The sequence below is a fragment of the Patagioenas fasciata genome, chromosome 26 (assembly GCF_037038585.1).
Source record: "Patagioenas fasciata isolate bPatFas1 chromosome 26, bPatFas1.hap1, whole genome shotgun sequence".
NCBI lineage: Eukaryota > Metazoa > Chordata > Aves > Columbiformes > Columbidae > Patagioenas > Patagioenas fasciata.
The window spans coordinates 7,146,018-7,173,877 of record NC_092545.1 but is presented as its reverse complement, the minus strand read 5'-3'; the positions used below and the strand labels follow the sequence as shown (position 1 = coordinate 7,173,877).

The 27,860-nt window shown below is 61.8% G+C and overlaps 1 protein-coding gene across 2 annotated transcripts; it reads right to left on the bottom strand.

Moving 5' to 3' along the window:
• Positions 1-151: 151 nt before the first annotated feature.
• TACC1 (transforming acidic coiled-coil containing protein 1) lies at positions 152-23,025 on the bottom strand. 2 transcript variants are annotated; one of them, XM_065856890.2, is made up of 13 exons: positions 22,475-23,025; positions 15,456-15,571; positions 10,490-11,561; positions 7,551-7,611; positions 7,010-7,208; positions 5,586-5,641; positions 3,979-4,104; positions 3,762-3,838; positions 3,350-3,393; positions 3,098-3,258; positions 2,795-2,901; positions 2,183-2,303; positions 152-2,077 (listed from the first exon to the last, which is right to left on the bottom strand). In XM_065856890.2, the coding sequence occupies exons 1-13, from the start codon at positions 22,525-22,527 to the stop codon at positions 2,009-2,011; spliced, it is 2,262 nt and encodes a 753-aa protein (XP_065712962.1). In that variant the 5' UTR covers positions 22,528-23,025; the 3' UTR covers positions 152-2,008. The 2 variants fall into 2 exon arrangements, with proteins under 2 accessions (XP_065712962.1, XP_065712961.1); XM_065856889.2 differs by lacking the exon at positions 22,475-23,025 and adding an exon at positions 16,121-16,385.
• Positions 23,026-27,860: the final 4,835 nt, after the last annotated feature.

The window sequence follows — 27,860 nt, the reverse complement described above, 5'->3', positions numbered from 1 at the left end:
CCAGGGGCAGCCAATAACCACGAGAACCACGCTTATCTGAAGCCAACCGCAGCACCGAGCACATGCACAAAACCGCGGCGGAACGGGGCCCTTCCTGCAAGGCAAAGCAAACTTCTCCAAAACCTCCTCACCTTACAAACACCAGGAGTGCTTTGAAGAGTGATAAACACAATTTTTATTCAGGCAATGAAACATGGAAAAAATATATTAGTAATCATTATAATAATCTCATTTGTGTGAGTATAACTCTTACAAATATTTACCTGACATATAAAAGGGAAATTATTGTACATATAAAACTGATGGTGACGGCAGTTACGTACATGGTACAAAGCGATGGGGTAGTAGTCACTGCAGAGTTCCTGCTCGGGGGTGGGACACGGGGGGCGGTTTGCAGTCAGGGTGGTCACTCGTTGGCACTTGGTTGTGGACGCAGACCGGCTGGCAGGAGCACGCCCGCACACAGCGGCACCGGCAGCTCACGGCAGCCCCCGCGCTGCCCGAGGGCAGGTTTGGATTCTACCGCAGGAAAACGACACCAAACACCACCAGGCTGTGACCGCGACACACGCACCCACAGCTTCCCTGCGCTGGTGACACAGCTGGGCTGGCAGCGGGGTGACACTGGGTACCGGCGTCTTTACTGGATGTGGGGGGGGCTGCTGCGCACCCCACGCTGTCATCGGCATCCCCGGCGCTGGGCACCCGCAGCCTCACCACGCCGGAGCTCCAGGGCTGCTGTGGTGGAGATGCACCAGTCCTGCCCGCTCACAGTTACACACACACCTATTATATATAACTATAACCATTATATATATTTATATATGTAACTATAACCATATTATAGTTAGTGAATCATTCCTTAGGAATCTTCTTTGCCCCAGGGGGAAGTGCATGCGGACAGGCACGGGGACACAACAGAGAGAGGCAGCGATGGTGCGAGATGCTGGGCAGCAGGGACGGGAGGACGCCGTCAGGGAGCAGGGACAGAGGATGATGCCAGAGCCAGGAAGATGCTGCTGGAGCAGGTTATTGCCACAGAGCTGCTCTCCGCAGCCAGCCCAGCCCTGCCGGGGCGGGAGGACGGGAGCGCTGCCCGCACTGAACGCGGGCTGGGGTTTTGCGTGAGTGCCGGGTGGTGAAATCAAAAGCATATTTTAGTGCTGGCAAGGCTGGGGGCTGTTTGGTTCTCTTACTACTGAGCGCTGTAAGTGGCCTCCCTGCCCTCCCCTGGGCCGGGGCTCCTCCTGGGAGCAGACCGCAGCTACCCCTGGTGAAGCGGCCGTATCCACGCTGCTGGGGGAACGAGACACGTGCCCGATGGGAAGAAGTGAGGAAAGAGCCCGAGTGCTCATAAATGCTAATAAAGTGCACAAATGCAGAGACGTTGGCTTCCTTCCTCCAAGGCTGGCACGGCCAGGGACAAGGATGCTCTGTGCCACGTGTCACCCATGTACCAGGGACCGGGACCAGCCCCGAGTACGCCACCAGCTCCCCCAAAACCCATCAACCCACTGAGAGGCTACTGGTGGCCACAAACCACCTGTGGTGGGGCCCTGGGGTCCCCGAGCCCCCTCACCGCCTCCCCATCCCATCCCATGCCAGATCCTCTTCCCCAGCCCAAGAGCTGGTGACCCCAACCCTGGTGTCACCCACATCCCAGGGCAGGACCTGTGCAACTGGGCACATGAGGACAGTAAGTGACAAAGCACATCAGAATATGACTAGAGCCTGCCCTCAGTGGGGGGCAGAGCCTGGAGTGTCACCTCGCAGCTGAGAGGTGGCATCTGTGCAGAGGGGCGGTGTGGCAGCCGCCTGCTGCTGACCCCATGGGGGACGCACACACCTGATGGCAGGGACCCCAGAGCTCTTGGGACACAGGGACAGTGTGGGGACCGGGGCGCCGCGTGTGCTTCTCTGCAGGGGGGTTCCTGGGCGATAAGGCAAGGTGCTCGACGGTACGAGGAAAGCGGCCAAGTGCAGGGTGCTGGGCGAGGGGCAGGGATGCTCAGTCTGTCTTTCCCAGCTTGGCTATCAGCTCATCGCAGATCTTGGTCAGCTCCTCGATCTCCTGGTTCTGGAAGGAAAGCAGAGCGCAATGACCCCCCCGGCGGCACAGGTGGGGGACAACGGCACATCCGGCGCCGAGCCGGCGCGGGCGGGACGGGCAGCCCGGCGTTACCTTCTGCTGCAGGGCCCTCTCCAGGGACTCCACCTTCATCTGCTCCTTGCGCAGCCCCGCGTGCAGCGCCGCGCTCTCCGCCTTGGCCTTGGCGCGCACCTGGGCGATCTCCTCGTTGGCTCTGCGGGGTGTGGAGAGAAGGGGACGGCGGTCACGGTCATGGCGCTGGGTGCAGACAGGAGCACCGCGGCACAACGGCAGAGCCCGTGGCATCGGCAGAGCCCGTGGCATCGGGTCCTGCTCGCCCGGGTACACGAGAAGTGTTTTTCCCCAATGGAAAACCTGCGTGAGCCTCAGCAGCTGCGCAACCTCTTCCTGCACCACAAACACGAGCCCTCAAAGATGTGGAAACTCGCTCCATGACTAAACAGACCGTGAACCTCAGTTCCCCCATTAAAAACAAAAACCTAGGAGAATCCATTCAGGGCTTTGGGCTGGCTTAACTCACAGCCATTTTCAGTCATTTGAGCCTGAGGCTGTAAAAGGCGGCTTTGCACATCAATAGGCTCCTGCCTTCCAGCCTCAGGAGAGCAGATGGAGCCGCTGCCCTACAAGGTCTGTGAGCACCCAGAACGCCCCCAGCGTGCCCGGCGAGCTCATGCATGACCTTACTTGTCCAACTTCTCTTCTGCATGGACTTTCAGTGCCTGGTACCGCTGCTCCTCTTGCTTGACCCGGGTTAAATAATCTTGAGCGCACTTCTTCAGCGCTTCCTCATTCTGGGGAAAAAGAAAAGTACATCCATCTGCATTGGGACGGAGCCCAGAGACGTTGCTCTGATGGGATGATATATCCTCCGAGCGTAAAAACAAAAAGGCTTTAAATAGCATCAGCCACAAAGTGGGGCCAATGCTGCACGGGAGCCCTGTGTCCAGGGCCCAGGGCTGCAGGGACGCAGCAAACCAAGGTACGGACCTTCTTGAAGCCTTCCAGGACACCCTTCAGGTTCTCGTATCTCCTGAAGAGATCCGACAGGGACCTCTCCACCGAGTTCAGGTCTGCCAGGGCCTGGTCCTTCTCCATCGTGAGCTGCTGCAGGTTCTTCTGAGACGTCATGTTTGTCCTCTGCTCATCCTCTATGAAGAACAAACAGCGGGGACTCGGTGACGGAGCCAGCATGGCCACGACAGCCCTGCCCCACACGCCAGCCAGGCCACGGCACCTCACCTATCATCTGGGCAATGGTCTTCTCGTACTCAGCCACGATTTTCCTAGGAGGAAAGGAGGTCAAAAAGCAGGAAAGAGGCGGCAGCAGCTTTTTGCAGACACGCACCTCCAGCTCTGCCCGTAGCAAACTGCCCCGGGGACACCCCATCCCCAGAGTCCCAGCCGTGGGTGCTGCAGCTCCCACCATCGCCCAGACCGCCCTCCAGCTGCTGCCGCCCGGCCGGCGCGGCTAACGGGGCTTTGTTCCTGCGACAAAGGCACCGGCAGGCTCAGCAACAGCACGGACAGAGTATATGTCTCTGAACACGTCCTACCCCGAGGATGCTGAGCTGCATCATCCCGCGACGGCCCCGCTAACCCCCATCCCGGGGGGATGGCGGCACAGCCGAATGTGCGAGGAGAAGCCCCGTACCTCATCTCCAGGACCTCCTGGTGGCTTTCCTCGTACTTCTTCTTCCACTCGTTTGCCTCGATCTCCTTGGTGATGATCTAGGTTGCAGCAGACACAGGACCCTCAGGACACGCTCTGGGGGTTTTCCTCACTGCCCCACGATGCGCAGGGGACCAGAGCCCCCAGCAGCGCAGAGCTGCCCCCGCTGCCCCCACCGGGATGGGGTCCCGGGCGTTACCTCCTCCCTGATGAGCGTCAGCACAGCCGTCTTCTCGGACTCGCTGAGGCAGATGCCGTCCAGGGGACTCTCGCTCCTGGTGACGGCGGCCGGGGGCTTGTCCGTGGAGCACAGCCCGGGGCTGCCCTGCGGGGAATCACCGGCCGGGATGTTCGCAGTGATTTGCTTTTCACCCTGCTTGGGGCGTTCTCCCCATTTCACCAGCCTCTGAACCTCCCTGCCCGCACACACGGGCAGCTCAGAGCCCTGCGTCCCAGACACCCAGCACAGCCCACATGGGTCTTTGGGGCCCTTTCTGCCGGGAGCTGGGATGTGGGACACGCGAGGCTGCCCTGGGGCTCAGCATCCCATGGGGACCCATTTCAGAAGGAGAAGAGCTCAGCCCTGTGATCCAGGCACCCAGTCCTGCTTGGATGCTGCCCCTTTCCTTCCTGGGGGGTCCTGCAGCCCGAGAGGCCTCCAGCAAAGCATTCCCTCAAACCACGGCTGCGACCGCCCGCTCCTCCCTCCATCACCAGCGAAGTGACAGCCCTGCGCACTCATCTCCTTGGGAACCAGCTGCCGGGCCATAAATAGAGAAGTGCTTGGGAGGAGGCAGCCTGCTTGTGTTTTGGAAACAAGAGCACTGAAGCTCTCTGCCCATCCCCTGTGCTCTGACTGCTGCCCAGGACCAGGCAACCCGAGCCCTCCGCAGCTCTGCTGCCCGGGGCAGGAGCCCCCCGGGTGCAGGTTTGGGTCCGGCTGAGGACACTGGGGAGGTTCAGCCCCGTGTGGTTTTGGCAGCAGCTGCCCACAGCATCTCCCAAAAACGGGCGCACACCTCAGCCCCCCAGCCAATCCCCCCAGGGTTTGGGGTGACCCTGGCTCGGCCACGGGAGCAGCGTCTGCCAGGCTCTCCCAGCACCAAACAAAGGGCTCACTTTGACTCATGTCCTTGTGGGGCTTAGCGTAGTTAAATCTGTCTCAGAGAAGCTAATTGTGCTGATGTTGCTAATCTCATTGTCATCTGCTTGCCACCTCCAGCAGCTTTGGCCAGGGGTGACCAAGCTGGCACAGGGTCCCCCGGGCAACAGAGGGGTCTTGGGGACACCCTGATGGCTCCTGGGGACAGATCGAGGTGTCCCCATGCAGATGTGCCACGGCCAGGGTGCCAGGGATGCTGGAGGCTGCAGAGCCAGGGCTGTTTTCATCAATTCCCATCTCTGCTGTCAGCCGCCCTCCTGAAAGCTGTGTCTGAGGGTCCCTTGTAGAAGGCACAGGCACCAGCCGCCATCAGAGCCAGCCCTGGGCTCCCCCCCGAGACACAGCCTGTCCCGCAGCTCATCCTCCCCCGGACCCCCTCTGTCCTTCCACTGTCCTTCAGCCACTTCCCCACGCGGTGTTCACTCTGCTGCCCTCAGCGCAGCCCCGCTCCCCAGCCCTGCTGTCCCAGCAGCGCTCGCTCTGGCCCCCGCGCCTGCCCGGAAACCACCGCTGGGTTGATCGAGTCCCTGCGTGGGCTGTCCAGGAACTCCAGCTCCCGAAGGAACTCATTTCAGCCCCACGCCAGCACCGGCACAGCCGCCCTGAGCCTCCCGCGGGGGGGACAAAGGAAACGAGGCACTCACGGGGAAGATGCCAGACCCATCCTTTGCCGTCTGCTTGGAGATGTCCTTCTCAAAGCCTAAAGACAGGGAAACACAACCTTTTAGCTACCTTGAAACAGGGCCCTGGCGGCACGTGCAGATTTGCTGGGACCCCTGAGCTTCCCCTCCCAAAAGGCTTCTTTGCCCCCAGCTCCTGCCCTCGTAGGAAGGACACATCCCGCATCCCTGGCCCTTGCAGGGAGGATGCGTCCTGCATCCCGCACCCCTGCCGCAGCTCCTGGTCTTGCAGGGAGAACACGTCCTGCACCCCCGCCAGCCGCCGCTGCTGCTCCCCGGCCCGGCCCCCGGCGCTCCCCCTGGTGGCAGCCCAGCCCGTGTCCCCGCCGCTGCCACCAGAGCGGCCATTCCCGGGGACCGCGGGGCCGAGGCGCAGGGATGAAGGTGCGCGGCCCGTGTCGCAGGGCTCACTTCGCACGTCACCGGCTGGTGCGGACAGGCTGCGTCCCTGGGATGGAGCCCAGCTGCTCGGGCCACTCCAGCTCAGCCTCAGCCCACACCGGCGGGGCACAAAACCCCCTGAGGAGCTGCCACACGGCTCCTGCTATTCTAACAGCGGCACAGAGAAGACAAAAGCCGCCTCCTCCCCTCCGCAGCGCGGGGCACCCTGCCACCTCCCCCAGCGCGGGAGAGGCGTTGTGGACCTCGCTGGAACAGCAGACATGGCTGCAATTCGTGCGTTAACTGGGCAGGGAACGACAGCATCGCCAGAGCCCAGCCCGGAGGCCACACCAGGCTCGTGGCTGCACATCTCCCCGTGTTTCCCGTCCATCCCCGCACTCTGCCCAGCGCCTGCTCGCTGTGCACCCCTGCCTGGCCCTCCCAGAGAGCAGCGCTCAACAGAACCCGCCGGCCCCCCTGCTGGCTGTCACATTGGCCCTCCCCGGGGACACAAAGGCTGTTTTCTCTCCCGGGAGCCTGCAGCCCTGCGCAGCGTTCAGAGGTGATTAATGGGCACCCGCGCGGGGAGAGCTGCAAACCCGCCGTGCGGGGATTCCTCCTGGGTGCACCTAGAACCTGGCTATTGATTAAATGTCGCGTTGCCTGGCTTTTAATTATGTTTTAATGGATTGGCCAGAGAGGCTAATTACATAGGAGGTTGACAGCAAAACGCCACCAGGAGCGTTAGTGGAGGCCTCCTGTAGCGACACAGAGATCTCCATCAGCCATGGGGACAGTGCTGGGAGGGTCTCACGACAGCCTGTACTGTGATTTTTCCATGATGGAAACAGCACAGATAAGCGACCGGAGGTTTCACCGCACCTTGCGGCAGCTTTAGCCCTGTCAGTGCGAATAAACGCGGGGAAGCTGCGCTGCAGCACGGCACGGCCACAGGCTGCAGAGGCCGCCTGGCTGCACGTCACACCGCGCGGTGGGGACGCTCTTACCTGTCTCTGTGCCGTGCTTCGCCGCCGGCACGGGGACGTTGGAGCACTCGAAGTACTCCAGGTCATCCTCTGGCTCGCCCTTCTTCTCCGGCCCAGCCGGTTTCTGCGCAGAGGTGGTGGAGGCCAGCTTCTCCTCATCGGTGGCACGTCCATCCCGACTCGCGATAGCTGGGATTTCTGAGATCAGCGCTCCCTCATCCTGCAGGATCAAGGCGTGTGGTTAAGCAGGACTGAGCTAATCCCTGGGGACCAGGCAACCAGGCTGTCTGGACAGCCTGCGGAGCACGGGAGGCTCAGCACCCCACAACAAGCTGCTCCCCACCAGCTCCCTGGCAGGCTTGGCAGAAAAACCTGGGACAAGCACCGGGCACAGCAATCCCCCTCCCTGCCCACAGCGAAGGTGTTTTCCCTATGGCCAGGAGCTGCTGCTCCCAGGGAACGTCCCTTTGGTCCAGTGTCACTGCAGGCACCCGTCAGCCCGTCCCCTCCACGCCGCCACCCGAGCATCCCGCATCAGCTCCCGGGACGGGATCCCACGTACCTGAGCGCAGGTGTCCAGGAGCAGGGGCTGCGCCTCGTACTGCTGCACCTTGCAGCCGCTCCTGCGGGCGAGAGAGAAGCGGCCGGTGGGCCGGGGCGCGGGGGCTGCGCGGCGGGAGCAGCGGGGGCACGTGCGCGACAGCCCAAGCAAGGGGAGCAGCCCCAGCGCCAGCAGCGCCCCCCACCGCGCCAGCAACCCCACTCACCAGCGAATACCGAGGCAGAGCGTGTTCTGGAATGAACAAGCAAACAAAACACACGAGTACAAAGCGATTGGGTTTGTCTTTGAGGCGTTTATTCCTGCTGAGGGTAAGGGTCAGAGGAAGGAGCCCGGGGTGCTGACAGCGAGAGATGCGATAGCCAAGGAGCCGGCACAGAAAGGTTTCCGATTTCCCTTGCTGCGCCCTCGCCCCACGCGTCCAGCGCGGTGGGAGCCGGAGGTCTGAGTGCCTCTGATTTTCTGTGGGAAGGAACCGATTCCAGGCTTGTCCCCCTGTCCCTGCAGCCGGAGCTTTGTCTGCGACATCTCCACAGCATCCATGTGTCTGCCACGTGAGTCAGACCCGTCAGAGAGCTCCGCTTTGCTTGCCAGAGAGCTCCAGGGCAATGGGAGATGGGAGAAGGTTCTTGCAGATGGAGAAGGCTCAGCTCAGGTTGATTTGAAGTGGTCCCATGGCTGGGTGCTCTCCAGCAAGGCGGCTCCCCTGGGACTCTGTCCCATGTTCCTCCAAACGTCCTGTCCCAGAGTTGGGCAACGCAACAGGCACAGCACACCCCGACACAGCATCAGCATCTTCAACCAGCTCCAGGCAGCTGTGGAGCAGTCCCAGCAGCGCTGGGTCCCTGTCACCGAAGCCAGCAGGGACCGAGGGAGTCACCGGCGAGATGACGAGCATCACGGCACGCGAAGGAGAGCACAAGCTCTCCTCCCACTTCTCACCATCCTCTCACTCCACTTTTAGCAATCTCACCACTTTCTCACTCCACATTTAGCAATCTCCCCCAGCTTGCTGCGGCATCCCAACCCCCCAGAAGATGGATATTCACTGAGCTGGGGTGTAACGGCCACTGCAGATACATGGGGAGGGGTCTCCACCTCCAGACTCGCTGCCCCCCATTGCAGGGACACGGCAGGAGCTCGAGCAGCTGGCAAGGAGCTGTACCGCGGTCTAAGGAATCACCTCCACCCGCTTCGCTCCAGCCTGCCCATCCCGTCGCACGTGTGCCAGCAGAGCAGGGATCTGGACTGCACAGACACCTGCACCCCCCTTAGCGATGCGCTGGTTTGGGGTGCTCGCACGTCACCGCGAGGCGCTGGGAGCCGGCACGCTGCGAGAGCAAGCGCGGGTGCACACCTGGGGCAAAGCCGCCCCGGATCAGCCCCAGCGGTGCGGGACACGCGTCACACAGCGCGAGGTGAAGGGCAAGAAGGAGCCCGCATGCCACGGACACACGTGAGGCCAGCACACACCCAGAGAGGGGACAAAAACCAGCAAGGAAAAGAAGAAATAAATACAGAAGAGAGTACTTACAACAGAAAACAGAGAAATTTCACTTGCTCAGTAGTCCTGATGCACCAAAGCATGGACAGGAGAGAGACAGACAGATGGAGAGAAGAAGAGCACGTGAAAAGACCTGGGTATTAACTCATCTGGAGAAGCACAGTGAGCCGCCAGCGCTGTCTTTTTGGAAGGAACACACAGATAAAGGATGCTCGGACTCTGCATTTGCTGCTCGCAGCAGCAGGATGAGATCAAACCGCAAAGCCCGCAGGCGAGCGCCCGGCACGGCCCGCGCGGCTCCGCGGTGACGGGGGCTCCGCTGCGCCCCACCCCGGCTGCCGCCCGCCCGCGGTCACGCACGGGACGCCGACCCTTACAAACGTCTGCATCCACACTCGGGATGTTTTTCTCTTAGAAACACTACCCAACACGCCCTCGGTTCAGCTGCCGGGTTTTATCTGCTCTCTAAAAACCCGCTGGAGAATCCATCAGCAGAGTGGCGCTTGTTTCAGCTCTGCTGCCAAATTGAGCACAAACTCTGCGCTCCTACGATTTCCCCTTTTCAGCAGCTTTCCTGCTTAACTCTGCAACAGGCTCCCGTTACCTGTGCTAAGTGCAAACACAAATTACAGTAGAAAGACCCAAAATTGGGTGGGTAGGTACTCCCTTGTGCAGCATCCCCTCCACATCCTCTGCCGCCCAGAGACCCAGCGTGGGAGGGCGGGTAGAGCCAAGCCCAGCTCAGCAGAGCCTGTCTTAAACGTCAGGCTGAGACGTCAGCCCTACCCAGACACAGCTTGGAGGACACTTCTGACACAACAGGTGCAACACCAAGAAAACAGCAACGTTTGGCCACCAAACCTGCTCCCAGAGGAGGGCGATGCTGTCTGCACTCCCAGGAGGCACCATGAACCGTCACCGTTTACACAGGGGTTTAAATACCCCAGGTCAGGAACTAAATATGCACTTGAATAGTCCAGCAAGGGACAAGCAGCTCCCTACTGCCCACGCAGATGTGATAAAAGCAACAAACCGTCTGCCCGTTTAACCTCTGTTCTCTCCCGTTATAAAGAAGGGAATTCAGCGGCAGCTCCCAGCGTGTCCCGCAGCACCCGATCACCCGGCCCCCGCCACAGCGTGGCTCTGACTCCCCAGTCCCGGGGTCTCCAAAGAGGCGACCCCGCAAAGCAGGTCCCTCCTGCTCTGTCTGGGACCCAGGCACCGTCACCGCTCCGGGACACCTGTCCCTCTCCTCCCATCTGCTCCCGAGCAACCAGGGACAGATCCAACCGGGATGGCAGCAGAACCCGAGGCGCACACCGGCATTGCTCAGAAAACACGCGGCAGGACCATCACCATCACCACCATCACCACCATCACCACCATCATCACCCCTGCCCGCGCCGGGGAACGCAGGGGCTGCTGCACCAGCACTCACGTTATCAGGCGCGACCTGGGTTTCTTCGGGGAGTCTCTGCCCCTCACGAGCTCATCCTGCACCTCCAGCGTCTGCGACTCCAGGATCTCGTTGAGGCTGTTATCGGCGGCAGGGCAGGAGTCGGCGGTGCTGGCGAGGGTCTTGGTGGGCTTAAAGGGATCCACAGAGTCAAAGTTATCAGGGTCGAACTGGTAAGAGCCCCTGGGGAGTGCCGGCGAGTTCTGCAGCGCTGAGCTGCCACCAAAGGCGTTGGGACCCAGGTTGTCCCAGCGCACGGGACCCAGCCGGGGGGAGCCCTGGGGAGGCAGCGCATCCGTGGGACCCCTTTCTGCATCCTCGGCGGGTTTCCTGGGGGAGTCTCGGTGCCTCTTCGGTGTCAGCTTGCTGGCCGGGATCCTGCTGCCCTTCCTGGGTGCAGCTCTCCTGCCCTCCACGCTCTCTCCCTCCTCTGCACCATCGGCCTCGTGTTTCTGGAGCTGCTCTTTGGGGTCCGGGTGCCCCCCCGGCTCAGCGGGATGGGGGAGGCGGCGCGGGGCTGCTGGCGGGGAGCTCTGCAGCCGGCAGCCCCCTGCCACAAAGGGGTTCACGCTCTCGTCGTACAGCTCGGGGTCGAACCCGTAGGATGCTGGGGGTACTGGGGTCTCCTCCGTGGTTTCTTCTGTTTCCCCCCCCGCCAAAGCTGGGCTCCCCTTCCCGAGCTGGCCCCGGCTGGGCGAGTGCTCCTGGGCCAGGGCATCGGCCCCGGGCTCCCCCAGCCCCGTGCCGGGGTCCGCCGTGTCCCCTCTGGACATGTCGCGCTCCGGGGCGGCTCTGCCCGCATGGGGCAGCGGTGCCGGCTCTGCCGCGGGCACGGGGGCACAGCCAGCGTCAGCCCCGCGTCCCGGCACCGCCGGGGACTGGGTGGCAGCTGGTGGCTGCGTCAGGGACGGGTCTTTGGGGTCAGGTTCCCCTTTAGCATCCGAGTTGGCTTTGGGGGCTCCAGTCTCCGGTTGAGCCGCATCCTGGGGGTGCGTCCCGGGCGAGCTGTCCTGGCGAGCTGCCCCTACCGGCCGGTCGCCATGGCCACTTGGCTCTGAAAGATAAAAGGAGCCGGTTAAACCCCCGCCTGCCGCGCACCCCTCGCAGAGGGCTCCTCTGCCCTGCTCACCACCGCGTTTGCACCAGGCTCACCACAGCGCACTCCGAGTTTCTTAACCGCAAATCCTGATCCATGACTTAATCACTATTACTCCAATCCCTTCCCCTAAACCCTTTTACTGTTTAATCTTTTCTGTGCTGTCAGGGCCTGGGGAAGCTCCTTATCTACCACAGCATCCCGAAAGCTGCACGCCCCGAGCACCCGGACCTGGGCGCAGAGATGCCGAGGCACAGGAGGAGAACACCCGGTGCCGCCTCCGCTCGGCTCATCTGCACCTCCTCTCCCGCATCTCGACCAGGGACGACGGCACAGCCGCCCGGGTGAGGCCGAATGTGCCCTTGCTTTGCAGGGAGGGGGTTTGGGTGGGGGACCCCAACAAGCTCCCGCAGCCCCGGGCGCGTCGCCCTGGAACGGCTGCTCCCACCACGGGACATTTCCAGCCAGCTCACGTTCGCTGGCGACCGAGTCACAGGCTGGCAGGAGGAGCGAATCAGGCGAATCGCTGGTCCCTGGGCTAATCCAGGACATGGAGCCAACGGCCCTGACTCAGCTGATGGCTCGTGGTTTGCATAATTGATCTCCAGGATGCTAAAAGTCATGGAAGTGAATCATGAGGGGCTGTGCACTCCCTGAGACTGCAAAAAAGCTTCTTCTGACTGCAGAAAAGCTCCTTCCAAACCGACGTTGCCTTGCTGCCCCAGAAAATGCATCAGTAAACACAAATCCAGTGGAAACGTACTTGGAGTGCAGCCAGCGAACACTGAGGCAGCGCATGCCAGGCCTTCCCATCGCCAGGAAAACCTCCTACCAGACCCCAAAGAAAACTTCATTACACTTGCTTTGTTGCTCAGATGTTTTAAACCTCACCGAGACAGCCCTGAGTAGAAGAACAGACTTCAAAGTCAGGGCAAAAGGCACCTTTTAAATGCATTTGACACTCCCACTGGAAGGCTCTGCAGCCGCCGTTCTCACAGACAGGAGCCCATCCTGGTTTCTAACCCAAGCACCGGGTAATTCCGTCTGGAATACCAAGCAGGCAGCAGGCAAACCACCGCTCCCGGCTGCCGCAGGCGGGGGGGGCGGGGAAGGTGTGCGACCGGCACCCACAGCTGCCCCTTCCTCACTGAAATTACAGGAGCCGCTCTCCCAGACCTTCCAGTTTTGTGATCCACTCGTTTTCCACACCCACCAGCAGCCCGGCCGATGCCTTCAGCAGCATCCCCAGAGGTGACCGAGCTGTCCTGTGCCACCCGGGCACCGTGTCCTGCGGGGGGGACATTTTAGTGCCAGCAGCTCAGTGACCCCGGGCTCCATCCCGGACAGGGATGCAGTAAAAGGCACCGGGACCCCTGCGAACAGAGTTGCACGGGCTGCGCAGGGAGCACAAACCTGCTGCTGGTCCTGCCGGTGCGTGTGGAGGGGACATTAAAGTGGAAATGGGGACTTTATACTCTAAAGAAAAACGTACAGAGAGCACAGTCTGGCACCGCAGTTACCGGCACTTTGTGTGTGCGCGTTATAATCGTTATGCTCATCTTCCTTTGGCTGAAATTAAACACAAACAGCGACTAACTAAGCAGCTTTCCTGCACGCCAGCCCTCGCTCCCTGAAGCAAATGAGCGAAACTTGGCAGCGGCCGCGCTGCGATGCAAAGGCCCCGCGCCCTTTTCATCCACCTACAGCAAGCAGTGGAGCAGCACGGAGCCTCCGCACGGCCCTGAGTGCCAAACGCCGCCAGAACAAGCCCGGCACCATCGCAGCCCTGGGCACAGCACCGCTCCATCCCAGCCTGACCCACACTCCCCCCCGGCTCCCATGCAGCCCGAGCACAGGATATCTGGCCCCTGCATTCAGCTCAGGCTCACGCAGCTAACGACTTTTTCCTCTTTTGGCTTTCCGCTTTGGTTAACAGACCGTTGATCTATTTTTAAATCTATTCTGTTAAGAATTAGCATACCGGCGAACGATGCTGCCTCCAGCGCACCGGAAAACACGTGCCCCGCATCAGGGCAACAGAAGGAGAAGCCGACGAGCCTGCTCCCATCGCCGACAGTTCCATATTTGTCACTTCTGCTCGTTTCCTTGCACACAATATCTCTTTCTGGCAGATGACTGAAGATAACTCCAGCAACAATAGGACAGAATTACGGCCTCCGCTGTTCGAGCCAGCAAGAGGAAAACTGTTTGCATGGTCCTGAACGGGCATTAAGCCCAATCGCAGCCTCCTCCCCGGGGCAACAGGACCGGCTGAATTTTTGTCCCTGAGAACAGGGTTTAACGCACCCAGGCCACCAGTCCCCGCAGTCACAGCTGCTGTCTGACAAGTTTCCCAACCCTGTTTATTCCCAAGTAAGGGTGAGACCGCAGCTGCAAGACAGAGCAGGGGCTGCTCCTGCCAGTGCCCCGAGCCTGGGAGCGGCTGTACCTGCCCCTGCACCTGCCCGCGTACCTGCCCACGGGCTGGGGCTCCTGCCGCCCCCCCGCCGCACACGGCATCGGCAGCAGCTCTTCCAAGGGCTGTGAGGCTCCCACCGCCCGCAGCAGCTCGGGTGCCTGGGTCCCGAGGAGCAGCCACGACGCTGGAGCTCCCGATCGCAGCGTTTGCAGCCGCTGCTGCTCCCGAGCTGCAGCCGCACAGAACGGCACACGCTGCTGCAAAGCAGCATTGCAAAGATGAGGGTTTAGCATGTAGATTACTTAAAGGATGGCTATCTAACACTCCAGGATGCCTCCTGCACACTGCAAACTCACAACCGCACCCGGGTAGTCCCCTCTCTCCACCATTTCAAGGCACTGGGTGATGCACGCAGAGCCCCGGGCAGGGACGGAGCTGGTGCTGGCGCGCAGCGGGTCTGGCCCGGCCGCCTCCAACATCCCGCTCACCACCAGCCAGCGCAGAAAAACAGCTTTTGCCAGGGAGCATCCCCTGGGCGCCGCAACACTGCGACCTTTGTGCGCGGGGCGCCGCGAGCAGCTGGCTCCATCGCTGCCGTGCCGGGCCGGCCCCGAGGAGCAGCGCGTCCCGGCAAGCAGGGACACAGGCAGAAATGATCCTCACACCTGCTGGGAAAGCCTTGATCGCCCCTCTGCCCCTCCCCAGGCATTATCCCCGAAGCAAAGATGTTTCTATCACCCCTTCTTAAAAGGGAAGGTTTATTCCAAGAGCTGAGATTATTGGACGAATGAACCAAGTGCTCTCTCCATTGGGGCCAACAAACCTGTGTTTTTTACAGGGATGGATGGGCAACCAGAACCATCTCAACAGCAAAACAACACTGCAGGAGACGGAGAGCCCCAGCACCCTGTTACTGCCAAGGTCACGCAGTACTTGGGCTCCTGATGGGGAGGACAAGGCTCTGGTTCGAGCTGGCACACTCCAAAACCCAGCTGAGCAGCCAGTTCCCCACTGACGGCTACGAGCATTCACGAAAACACACAGTATTGCAGCCAGCAACACCCAACGCGCAGAGTTCTGCCTCCACCAGCCTCTTCTCTCGTTCAGGGACAGCAGGAGGGTGCAACCGGTGCTTGCAAACTACACAGAAATTTTGCACTGTGTGGGCACGAGCCAAAGGGGGCAAACTGACTCTTCTGAGCCGACACTGCCCCCCTCCAAAGTGATTCAATAAATCCATGTTTTGCTCCAGGGAGAGAGTAGCCCTCTGCAGAGTGCGTGGCCCTGAGTCCTGGCATTTGAACCATCCAGGCCATTAACCACAAAAAATGTGGCAGACATTATTCAAAACAAGCACTTCTCCTTCACCCCACCCTGCTTTCCGCATCCGGAGCAGAGAGCCGAAAAGCAGAAGGTGCCCGCTGGCTCTTTACCTGGGGTCCCGGCCTCGGGCTCCGGTGGTCCCGGCGGTGGCTCGCAGAACTCCTTGAGTGGCGAGCGGGTCGGTGTTTCTGCTTCGGGGGTCTCAAAATTCCCTTCGGAGTCCGAGCTGCCGAGGGGGGGGAAAAGAACGAGGAATTACCACTTCCAAGGCTAGCTGTGAAATCCTCCACACTGCCTACACACCCAGCCAGACCGGCTCCTGGGCCGGCCGGCCGTGGACTCCTGCAGCGGCCGCTCTCTCCTGTCCAGCGGGACTCGCTAGCAAATGGAAAAGGGAGAACAGGTGAAACAACATCGTGAGCAACCCCCCCACGCCCCCAACCCTCCTCTCGGCCGAGCCTCCGGGATCGCTTCTCTCCGGTCTCTCCCAGACTGGCTGAGCATCCACCAGCGGCGCCTTCCCCGCCGCTCCGGAGCGCGGCCGCGGGCGAGGGCGGGCACGGCGTCCCGGTGCTGCTGCCGTGAGCCCGCCGGCGTCTTCCCGGGGGGACACAGACCGCTCTGACCCCCCGTCCCCCCCCGCTCCCCAGGCGCGGTGCAGCTGCGGCCCCCGGGCAGCCAAGCTGAGGACAGGCAGCGAGTGGGCAGCGAGCGACAAGCACGGGCACCCGCGGGGGTGGCACGGGGGGTCGGGGCAGGGGCCGCGGCCACTTGCCTGGAGCCGAGGGCCGGCGAATCCTCCTCCGCTCCTCCATCCTCCCCCTCGGGGCCGCCGCCGCCCCGCACCGCCGACCATGTCCAGCGGGCCCACTGCACCGGCGAGAGGATCTGCCAGGCGCTGAACGCCATCGGCCCAAGGGGCGCAGCTCCGCTCCGGCCCGCTCCCCGCTCCGCGCCGCTCCCCGCCGGGCTCACTGCGGCCGCGCCGCCCCCATCGCCGCTCCGCCGCCAGCGCCAAGGGCCTCCCCCGGACCGCGCTACTCGCCGGCAGGGAGAGAGAGCGCCCGCCCCCGCCGCCCCCCGGCGCCGCCCGGCCGGGAGGGAGGGACCGGCCGCGGGAGCCCCCCAGGCCCCGCCGCCCGCCCGCTCCCTGCGCTGCCCGCGGAGGGGTGCGGAGTGGGGCGGAGGGGTGCGGAGTGGGGCGCGGGGGTGGATGCAGAACGGGATGCGGGGCTGAGCCCCCGCCCCGCCCCGCCCGCTCGGGTGATAGCGACCCGCCGCGCCCCTCCCTCGCTCCCTCCCCAGGCAAACTCCCAAATGCTCCGATTTCTGCCCAAACGCGCCCTGCGCACGTGGCTGCAGCGCCCTGCCCGGCGTCCCCCGGGCCCGCGGTCCCCGGGATGCTGCGCTGCGCCCCGCCGCCCCCCAGAGAAAACCCCCGGCAGGGGCTGTGAAACCGGATCCACCCCCCGATTTATCCCGCACCCATCGGGGCTGCACCTGTGCTGGGACACAGCCGGTGGATTCCTTCCACTCGGGACGTGCCAGTGAGCAGACCAGGCCGGCCGGGAGCTGCCCCCCAGGGCCAGCGGCCCCCAGGGCCCCTTGCTCCCGCGGTGGGGTGGCTGCCAGAGCCAGGCAGAGCCGATTGCTCCGAGGAGGCAGACGGAGCTGGGCAGAGGGCAGGGAAACACCTGTCCCTTCCATTTTCCAAGGAAACACCGACTTCGTAGAGCCCTGGCTGAGGCGATATCCTTCCGTGGCAACAGGTTTATTTATTTGTTAAACTATTGTTGTTTAAAAATAACAGCAGGAATAACCACTGCCAGGCTGGCCTCCCTCGGGAATCTTCCCCCTAATGGGGGCTCCCAAATTCATTACCTCCCACACACTAGAGAGAGGAGCATAATGTTACTGGTGCTGTGCAGTGTCCAAAGCGCTTCGAGGAGCGCCCGGGGCTTGGGCAGCAGATCTGTCACGGGCAGCGGTGTCACCAGCTCTGGACGGTCGCTGCCATGGAGCCCGCAGCTCCCGCAGCCCCAGGCCAGCTCAGCCGCTCCTGGACACAGGGACCACCTGGGGAAGGGCAGACGCCTGTCCCGCTGCGAAACCCGCCCGGCCCATTGCAGAGAAGCACTGCTCGCCCTCGGTAACTGCACGAAGCGCTCACGTGGCAGCCGAGCTGCAGCCCCACGCTTCCCTGTGAATCAGCAGCCAGCCCCGAGCGCACGAATGCCTGCACACTGCACACGGCAGAGGCCTCCGGACAGACAGACCCGTCCAGCTGGTCTGGCCACCTCTAACACCGGCCTCCGTCAGATGCTTCAAAGGGCTCATTCCTCACTGCGGAGCATCTCAAATAACCTCCCTGCAGGGATCCTTTCTTCCAAGCTTCCATCTGTTGGTGTCCTTATTAAATATATGAGTCATTGCTGCACGTTTTAACTGTCTGGCTTCTGTCAAAGAAAATCTCTTACTCAATTACACAGTCTTTCCAGACTTCCCCAAAGATCACTCTGGTTCAGCCAAAGTTGCTGGTTCCCACCGTGGGTCAGCAGCAGGAGCTCATGTGTCTGGAGCCCAGGGAACAACCTGCCCACAGCGCCGCCCTCCACACCTCGGGGTCCGGGGGACCAGGAGCCCTGCAAACCTCCCTGCTGCTTCATGGGGACACCGAGCCAGAAAGGGCTGAGTGGCACCGATCAAAGCTTAGCCGAAAACCAAGAGGCTGAAGCAAAAGCAGAACCTCAACATCCTGTCGCCCACGTCTGCTGTGAGCTGAGACGAGCAGCCTACTTCCCACCATCTGAAGTGGCAGAGCTGATTTCTGCAGATGAATTTTACATAAGGAGACCTGCAGCATGTGCCGCGGTGTGAGCCGCTCTGCAGCGCCGCTCGCTGCAAACCCAGCTCCTCCTCCCACTCCCCCTTCACGTGAGCCACTGCCCGAGTCCCCACCGACCCAGGACACCAGCTGGAGCGCCGGCATCGCCGCGTTTCAGTGACCGATGGCCGCCCGGGTTCTGCCAGGGACCGCGCAGAGAACACAGAAACGCAGATGATGGGGGAGCAGCAGCTGGCGTGGGCGCAGCAGCAAGAGCGAGCTCCTCTGCTGCAGAGGGAAGGAGCTGCAGCAGCAGAACAACCTATAGACTGACTTCTATAGCCCCCCCACTTGTTGGACGAGGGAACTGGGGCGCATGAGCCAACGGTGGAGGAAGTCAGCAGCATCCTTCCATTGTGAAGGCTGCACGACAGACACAGAGCGCCCAGCGAGCCCCCCCACTCCTGCCCAGCGCCCGGAGGAAGGAGAGCAGCTGACGAGAACAGGATCAGCAGGACTCAACCGCACCGGCACCAGCACCGGCTGCAAAGCTCCTGAGCCGCAGGGTGCGCGGCAGGAAGGTACGAGAGCAGAGCAGGAGCAGAGCCTGCTGTTTGTGATGAGCAATTAAGAAAATGCCCCGAGTGGCATTTTCCAGCTTGGCACGCAACCCAGCTTGGCAGCGACACTGGCTGCAAATCAAGTGCTGAGGAGATAACCTGACTTTGTCAGCCACACCGGTGGCTCTGGCTGCCAAATACCGCTTGGCACAGTCAGCAGACACAGCTCCGCAGAACAGGAAGGACACTGACCTGCTCAAAGAGACCTGCCAGCAGCTTCCACCCGTAGTGAGCTGCAGCCTGCACACACAGCAGCTGGGTGACCTGTCCTGGGCGCCGCCGTCACCTCCTGCCTGGCCCGGGGCTTCGCTGTGCCCAGCACAGCACAAACGCAGCGGCGCAGGGGTAGGCAGCGATGTACGGCCTACATAGCAATGAACAGTGATGTACGCAGTGATGTACAGCAGAGGCCGATGCAGCACGCTGGTCCCCAGCCCCAGGATGCTCTAATCATGGGTTCCTGGCCTTGCTTAGTAAATAGCAAGTTGCTTAGTAAATAGCAAATTGCTTAGTAGATATTTTCCCTGGCTTTGCCTGTTTTTAAACACACACTGAGTTACGTAACATCCTCCATCACTGCACAAGCACACAGACAGCGCAGGCAGCTCCAGCAGCGGCGCAGGGTGACCTAGAAACCACCCCCATCTCGCACACTGTGCTGGTGCTCCAGGGAAGGGGCGAGCGCAGCGCGGTGCTGCAGAGCGAGCTGGTGGAGCCCCAGAGGCTTTGGAGCCGGAGGAGCCCAGGTGTTACAGAGGCTGCACAAAGGTGCCAAAGCTTGCTCACAGTTCTGACGCTGAGCCTGCCGCGTCCAGGGATAACGGCTCTGCATCCAGACAGAGCTGCCCTGGTTTTATCCCAGGGTGGCTGGCAGCAGCGCCTCTGCCCGGCCTCACCTCCCAGAACACATCCTGCCCAGTTCTTCCACTGTTACCACACCCGGGTTCCTGGGAAGGGTGTGGGAAACGCACTGCAGAACAGGTATCACACAGCCACGGCCAGCTTTGAAGCTGCAGTGCCCCGGGTTAGGGGAAGGCGTGCACCTGCAGTTTCCATTCTCAGCCCTTTCATTAGGCACAGAACATCTATTTCTGGCTGCTGAGGTTTTCTGGGCACGGTGCAGTGAGCCAGTGCTTCCATTTCTAGCTCAGAAATGGATCTTTTGTGGGTTTTCGTTTTTCTTCTCCATTCCTGCGGCTCTGCTCCCCCACAACAAGGCCTTTCGCTCCCCCATTGGACCCCCACAGCCATCCCCGGGGGGGAACGAGGATGGCTCCACCAGCTGTGCCCTGGTGACGGGGACAGGGGATCGTGGTGACAGCCTGGAGATCAGCACACAGATAAAACACGAATCCATATTTCACTGCTATGTAAGTCTCCTTAGAAGCCTATAATACGCACTTCATCCACAAGACATTTATCTCCCCCAGAAAAGGCGCAAGGCGTTTCATGAGAACATTTTTCTGATGCTGTCTTTTGCACCACCCTATCCTCTTTATCACATCTTCCTAAGCTTAAATGGGGCCCACACATCAGTAAAAAGGTAAATTATTCTCTGCCATTACCTTGTGAAAAATGCAGGCTTTGGGAATTAAGAGAACTGTTCCCATGAAGGGCTGTGTGTGCCAGTGACAACCTGCAGCGAGCGCTGGGGAGAGATGGTTTCATAATCTGCTTCCTGACCTTTGCAGTCACACTGAAACGATTAATGCTGGTAACTCCCATCTGCAGTTCACCTCCTCGGGCTGCAGAGCACACCGAGGAGAGGCTTAACCTCTCTGTTCCCTGAGAGCCCAAACCAGAAACAGAACTGGTGCCTAGGAACGGGCAAGCAACAGGTGAGTAGGAAACTGGAGCCATGAGAAGAGCAGTGGCCCCGGGCAAGGGCACCGGGGTCTGTCCCTGCCTGGGGTGGTGACAGCGAGCCCTGGGAGCGGCAGCATCCCGGAGCATCCCGGAGCATCCCGGAGGACCCCGGAGCATCCTGGAGCATCCCAGAGCATCCCGGAGCATCCCAGAGCATCCCGGAGCATCCCCGGGGCGTGGCAGCATCCGGAGCACGGCCCGGCGCCCGGCGGTCGGTGCTCTCGCTAGGGGGCACTCCAGGATGGGATTTCCGAGGGCTGCACGGTCTCCCCCCTCTCGGGTTCTGCTGTGCGCTCGCCGGGGCGCCGCAGGAGCCCGGGCACCCCACGCGTGGCAGAGCCCGCAGCACCAGAGCGACGCCCAGCGTGGGACAGCGCGGCTGAGCCGCTCGGCTCCCCCGGGACCCTTCCCGGCCCTGCGATGTGACAGTTCCCATCACTGCACATTCCATCAAAATAGCTCCACAAAAATAGAAGCGAAGGACACAACTGTCACACACAAGCCCAGATTCCACCATCAGCCCCGGGCTCCAGCTGTCTTTCCCCACCACGCTGCCGTCAAATCGATACACACAAACCTTTGTGACTGAGCAAAAAGGACCGATGCAAAAATGAATGCACTGCTACTCCTGCATTTTGAAAACAACAACCAAAGCTTAATCTCACTGATGCTACTCATGTGGATGCAAGCTCACATACAGCAATTCAATAGAAACAGGTTCAAATACGCAAGTTCAAGCCCGATTTTCACACTAGTGCTTTATGAACACAAGCATCTGCCTTCCTCTTGCTGCTTCTTCACCCCCCATCAACTCCTTCACTCTGTTTGCTAAAAATATCAGTGCTCCATGGCAGGAATGCTCTTATCAGGTGTTTGTCAGGCCTTGGCTCCCTGATTTTAGTTAGGAATTGACAATGTTGGGATGTGCAGGCAGCACCTGGGGTGCTGGCAGGGATGGGGGGCAGCGGGGGAGCGAGGACAGCAGCCGGCACAGGGGGGACAAGGGAAGTGATAGAGGGTGGAGAGGAACGAAAAGTTTGCTCAAGGTGGAGCAAACAGGCGGGAAGGAGAAGCAGCTGAGTCTGATGGGGACAAAGGTGCCGCTCCAGCGACACGGTGAGCAATGGGCCTGTTTTCCCACCTGGGAACTCCTCCGACTCACGGTCAGGAGACCAGTGCCGGGAAATAAAGGCAGGGCTGAGTAGTTACAAGGGCAGAACCCACTTGTTTTCCCTGTCTGATCCCAGCGTCTGCAAACAGAGGTTTGTTTGTAAATGTCCCTGTGCGGCAGGGTGGCCCACTTAAAGAAAATATTTCTATGTTCCGGAAAGTGTTTTGGTTGATTCACAGACAAGAAGTCTCCAGTTTTCCTTTTGATCACAGCTGGCACACGTTCCCTTCACTCACGGTGCCCCCACCAGCGAGAAGTGGCTCCCCCAGCCCTGACTCTGGCTCTCACCAGCACCAACCTCCAGCCATCCCACCCCCCCACCTGCTTTTCCAACAGCAACACCCCGACTCACGTTTCTGGGTCCTCACACCCCGAGTCACGCTGTAAAACGTGGGGGTGACAGAGCTGCCCCAACGTCCCACCGCGGCGGGGGCCGAGCTGGGAAATCGCGGCTGCTGGGAGCGGGACGGTGCGCTGGGACAGCGGCTGGCAGCTGGGGGGGCTGGAGGAGGAGGGCACCGGGACGGGACTTTTCCCCCAATTTAAACACTTAACGCTCTGATTTTCCGCCCCCACCGCTGCCACCCCCGGAGCAGCCGGCGCTGGGGGCAGCGGGGCGGCCCCGCAGCGCGACCCTCCCGCACTCACCTCCGCTGCGGGGTCCCGGGCTCCCGCCGCTCCCGGCTGCGCGCCGCCCCCATGGCCGGACCGGGCGACGGCGCCGCTCCGCCGGCCCCGGCCGCGTCCCCGCCTCCGCGGGAGGGATGAGGGAGGGGGCTCGGCCCGGCCCGGCCCCGGCTCCCCCGCGCGGGGCCGGGGACACCCGCTGCGCCCACCCACCGCCCCGCCGGGGGGACCCTGCTGCAGGGCAGCGCCCGGCTGGGACCCCCGCGGGGCTGGGACCCCGGCAGGGCAGGGCCGCGCTCGGCCCCTCGGGCAGCCCCGCGATGCCGCCAGCAGCACGGGCAGCTCGGGGCTGGGGGCTCAGGTGGGGCTGGCGTGGGGCACCGTTGGGAGATGGAGCCTCGTCCCGCCGGTTTGCTCCAGAACGTGCGAGTTGCTCCGCTCGGTATGCGCTGCCGGGCAGCGATCCACCGAGCCTCGCGCTGCCCGCTTCCCGTTAGCCGTGATAAATGACAATCCGGATGTGCCTTCGAGGCGGGAATAGCGGCCACGCACGCACGTACTGAGAGTCTCCGCGTTTGTTGATTCTATCTCTACTACACAAACTAAACACCACAGACACACCGTTTTCCTTGTCGTTTGGCGGTCACAACCTGCCCAGCGCATTTATGATCCGTCCTTGGTTCTCAGAGGCTTCTGCCACCATGGGCCACGCTCCAGGCTGACAAACACCAGCCGTGACCTCAGGGTCACATCAGCATGTCCCCTCTGTGTATGCCAGGTGCCCATCACCGTGACCACCAGGTGCTCCCACTCCGCAGAGCGCAGTGCTGAGGCTGCGGCAGCGAGGATGCTGGAGCTGTGTCCTGCCGCAGGGATGGAGCTGCCAGGATGTCACTTTGCTGCCAGGTTATCAATAACAGGTCAGTGCACAGGCTGGCATTCAAGAACCAGCATCCCACGTGTGTTCACATCAGCTCCGCTGGCTTGTCCCGAACCCCCAGCACCGCGGTCCCCGCGCAGCACCCGTGTGCCCAAGGGCTGTGGCCCGGGCAGCCCGCCCAAGGCTCGGCCCTTTCCTTTCCGTGCCTTTGGTTTCTGAAGAATTTCCTGCAGCCGTTTCCAAGCGGCACATTTAGAAACGCTGCCCTTCCCTGCCCAGGCTAAAGTCCCAGTGTGCCCGCAGATGCCGAACCGCTGCAGTTTATAGACACCTCAACTCCAGCCCCCCAGACGGGCTGGGGGCTGCCTGGCACCTGCGCCCGCTGCAAAGCCAGGATGCTGCACCCACCCTGCAGTGATTTATCTCAGAAATATGCACCCATGGGGCCTCGCTGAGCCAAGGACCCCTGCCAAGCAGCAGGAATTCAGTATTTCCTAAGTCTGTCCTACTGGAGCAGGGATCTGAACTAAAAGGGTGAACCCAAAAGTAATGCACCCCCTGTCACCAGGCTGCCCCGGCTCCAGCAGCACACACGCATCAGCAAACGGGGACCCAAAACACCGGGCAGGGCTCACGTTCACCGTGTCGGGTGCCGAGCGGGCCGGGGGTGCAGCCGGTGCCGTGCCAGCGCGGCTGCTTGTGCTCGGTCCCGCTGGAGCTCGGCACAGCAGCTGCATCTGCAGCCCCCGCGCTCCTCGGCGAGGGCCCCCCCGCGAGCAGCGAGCGCAGAGCTCCGGGAGAGCGCAGCCTGAAAACCGGTGGGGGAGCCATCAAAAGTGGACGAGGATTGCGCAGCACCCTAAGAGAGAAAAGCAGATGCCAAACAGCGAGAAGCGCAGAGTGCCACCCCACCCCACCCTCCCTCCAGCTCCCTCCGCCTGGCAGACATCGGCAAACAAAACTAATTAAGCTTTCCCAGCCCCTCAGGACAAGGATGAAGGGTCCGTGTCACCATCCGCAAACCACAAGCTCAGCCTCAGAGCAGCCACAGGTCTCGTCCAAGACCCCAGGAGCGCCAGCCCCAGCACAGCCCCGCTCCGACGGTCCGGAGTGTGGCTGCGTGAGACGGCTCCGCTGCCCAGCTGCGCAAAGTGTCACCAGACCTCAACAGTCACACACAGCCAAGAGCACGGAACTCTGCCCAGAGAGCCGTTCCGCTGAGGACAGGGCCTGGCAATGCCCCCGGAGCTGCGGGACACACGCTGCGGAGAGAGGCGGCACAGAGCCAGCAGTGCTGCAGAGCAGCCAGATGTGCCCCAGCAGTGGGGTCCTACTCACTGGCAGGGCAGCAGCCAGGGCTCCGGGGCCGTCCCGCTGCTCTGCCGGCACAGCTTGGCTCAGGTGGGGGTCCCGCACCCCAAGCCCCTCCAGCACCCCGAGGAGCGCCCCAGCCGGCCGGGTGGTGACTGGTGGCTGCAGGGAGGCAGATGGTAATAATTACCCAATCGCTAACTCCATGGAAATTTCCATGTGCCTGGGAAGGAGGCCGCCAAGGCTGCTGCCTGGGACAGGGGTTCACTGGTGTTTCCAGGCACTGTGACTCAGAGCTGGGTCTGTCACATGGATGGTGTTTAAATGCCTCCTTGGAACCTCCCATCTGAATGCCAGTGGCTCCAAACCTGGGCTGCAGGTGGCCGGGGAGGGTTGCCTGGAGCACCTCGGCTCTGCAATGGGCTCCCCAGCACCCAACCTGCACCCGCTGCACTGACCAAACTGCAGCAAATCACCTCGGATGCTGCGCCCGAGCCCTCCACCCACCGCTGGCTCAGATCCCCACGGCACCTCCCCTCTCAGCTCCCCAGGGGGTCCCGGGGCAGGGCAGCCCTGGCTGGGCAGCGTGGGGCCGGGTGCCAGCACACAGCATCATATCGCGCTCTGGCAGCTCCTCCTTAGCAACACAAACAGAGCCACAACACGGGCCGGGGAAGCAGATCCATCGCCGCCGGCACTGCGGCTCTGGCGGGGAGCCCGGCGTGCCCACAGCTGGCAGGTGCCACTGCACTGCTCTGCCTCGGGAAAGCACCAGGACACCGAGCTCCGTGGCGGGCAAAGCCAGGAGGAGGTTGTGCCACTCAGTGTCTTCCAGGGCCTGATGTCGCAGGGGCTGGAGGGAGCCAGAGACGAGCTCTGCACCCCAGGGTGGCCAGGGAGCCCTTGCTCCCTGCTCTCCTCCTCCCTCTGCCCTGATGCAGACAAGTGCTCAGTGAACGCCCAGCCCTCAGCTCCCTTCTCCTTCCTACCTTTCCAGCTGCAGGCTTGTCCTGGGCTCCGTCACTCTCTGCTACCTGTCCCGCGGCTCCTTCGAAAGCTGCGTGTGCGAGCAGCTGCCTGGAAAAGGAGCGGGGAGGAAGGAAGGGGATGGACAGCGCGGGGAGGGCAGCCGGCGCGGGGTGTCTGGTGCAGAGCGGGGGAAAGGAAGGAGGATGTTTTGTAATATTTGGCGAGCACTTCCATGAGCAGAGAGAGGAAACTGGCGGGGCCGATGGCGCTGGGCGAGCCGTCCGCGCGCGCCGCTGTGTGCCGGTACCGGAGCCTCCCGGGCGAACGCCTGGAGCGTGTGCCGGCTCCTGCTGGGGCCCCACTGGTGTCATGCCATAAAAATGCACTTCTTGGCTGGAATTTGGCAGCCTGGCCTCCGGCGGGGAGGGAAGCTCTCGGCTTACAGGGGGAGCGGGAGCTGCAGCCTCGGAGCTGCGGGGAGAGGAGAAGGGGAGCTGGTCTGAGCTCCCACAAGGCTGGGCAGCCATGGATGTGCCTGCAGATTGATGCTGCTTTCCCCGGCTGCCCCACGCAAGGACAAGACAGGAGGAGAGGGACGGAGCCATGGAGCTCCCTAGAGAGGCTGAACGGGATGTGGCATCACCCAGCACACAGGGTGCCAGATTTGGGGCAGTGGTGGGACACCCCGGCGTTCCAGCTGAATAGCAGGGGACGCCGTTTGGAGCAGAGCAGATGTTTTCCTTTGAGGTTTCAGGAGTTTCAGCTGGGGCTGCACCCCAGTAAAGGCTTTTAACAGCTGGGGTGAGCATCCCCGCATCCCACAGCCTCTGCCCTGCAGCCGGCTCCCGCTGTCCCCTCCGGTCCCCACCTCCAGCATCGCAGCCCCCAGTGTGCCCAGCCCAAACTGTAGCCTGGTCCCCGAACGCCACACCGGACAGGACTCCTTTCCCGCACACGCACAGGAATCGGCTCAAGCCTTTCAGCTGAACACCCCCCGGCCTCACTCCAGCGGGTCCCCGTGGGCAGTGCCAGCCTGACCTTGGCTGCAGATCTCCCCGAGCACCCGGCCGCTCCTGCAGAGGGAGCGCCAGGAGCGGCAATGAGCGGCGGCTGCCGCAGCCATTTCGTCCATCTCCTCCCTGGAAAGCGCCAGGCAGGGCTGCTGCTTCCCGGAGGGAGGGAAAACTGCTCAGACACGGAACTTCGCACACAAACCCCGCACGCTGCTCCCGCAGCTCCGGTTGGACTCTGCTCCCTGTGCCCCGGACAGAACGAACCTTCCCAACCCCCCGGGAGCAGCAGCCGCGCAGACCCTGCAAAGAGAGAGTAACAGCAGCTCTCTGCACTCCCGTTCTGCAAAGAGAGAGTAACAGCAGCTCTCTGCATTCCCGTTCTGCAAAGAGAGAGTAACAGCAGCTCTCTGCATTCCCGTTCTGCAAAGAGAGAGTAACAGCAGCTCTCTGCATTCCCGTTCTGCAAAGAGAGAGTAACAGCAGCTCTCTGCATTCCCATTCTGCAAAGAGAGAGAGTAACAGCAGCTCTCTGCATTCCCGTTCTGCAAAGAGAGAGTAACAGCAGCTCTCTGCATTCCCGTTCTGCAAAGAGAGAGTAACAGCAGCTCTCTGCATTCCCATTCTGCAAAGAGAGAGTAACAGCAGCTCTCTGCATTCCCGTTCTGCAAAGAGAGAATAACAGCAGCTCTCTGCATTCCCGTTCTGCGAAGAGAGAGTAACAGCAGCATTCTGCATTCCCACCTCCTGCCAAGAGCAGGAGGGTGGCAGTGGCTGGAGGCGCACGTCGCTGCGGTGCTCGCCGGGGGTGTCTCAGCACTGGCCCAAGTCCAGCCTCCAACTCCCATCTTCCAACTCGTCCTTTCTTTTCAGCCGAAACTTCCTGTTAGTTATCATTTTAATTCTTTACCTCTTCAGCAGTGCAGAAAATTGGCACTTAATTTGCCCTGCGAGGCTGTGTGGCGGCAGCTTAATTGTCCCTCATTGCGCCACCACGGCCACATCTCGGTCAGCGAGCTCAGCCTCGTGCCGCATTCACTCCTGTCCCCTCTCTTTACCATCTGCCCTGTGCAGGGACGCTGCTCGTGCCCAGCTCCAGGACCCCGGTGTCCCGGGCAGGGGTGGCCCAGGCTGCCCGGTAAGCTGCAGGGGACCCGGTTTGGACGGTTCTGTGACAGACTCGCACCAAAGAGCAATTCTGCACCTGACCGGAGCAGCAGGGAAGCCTGGAGCTCTT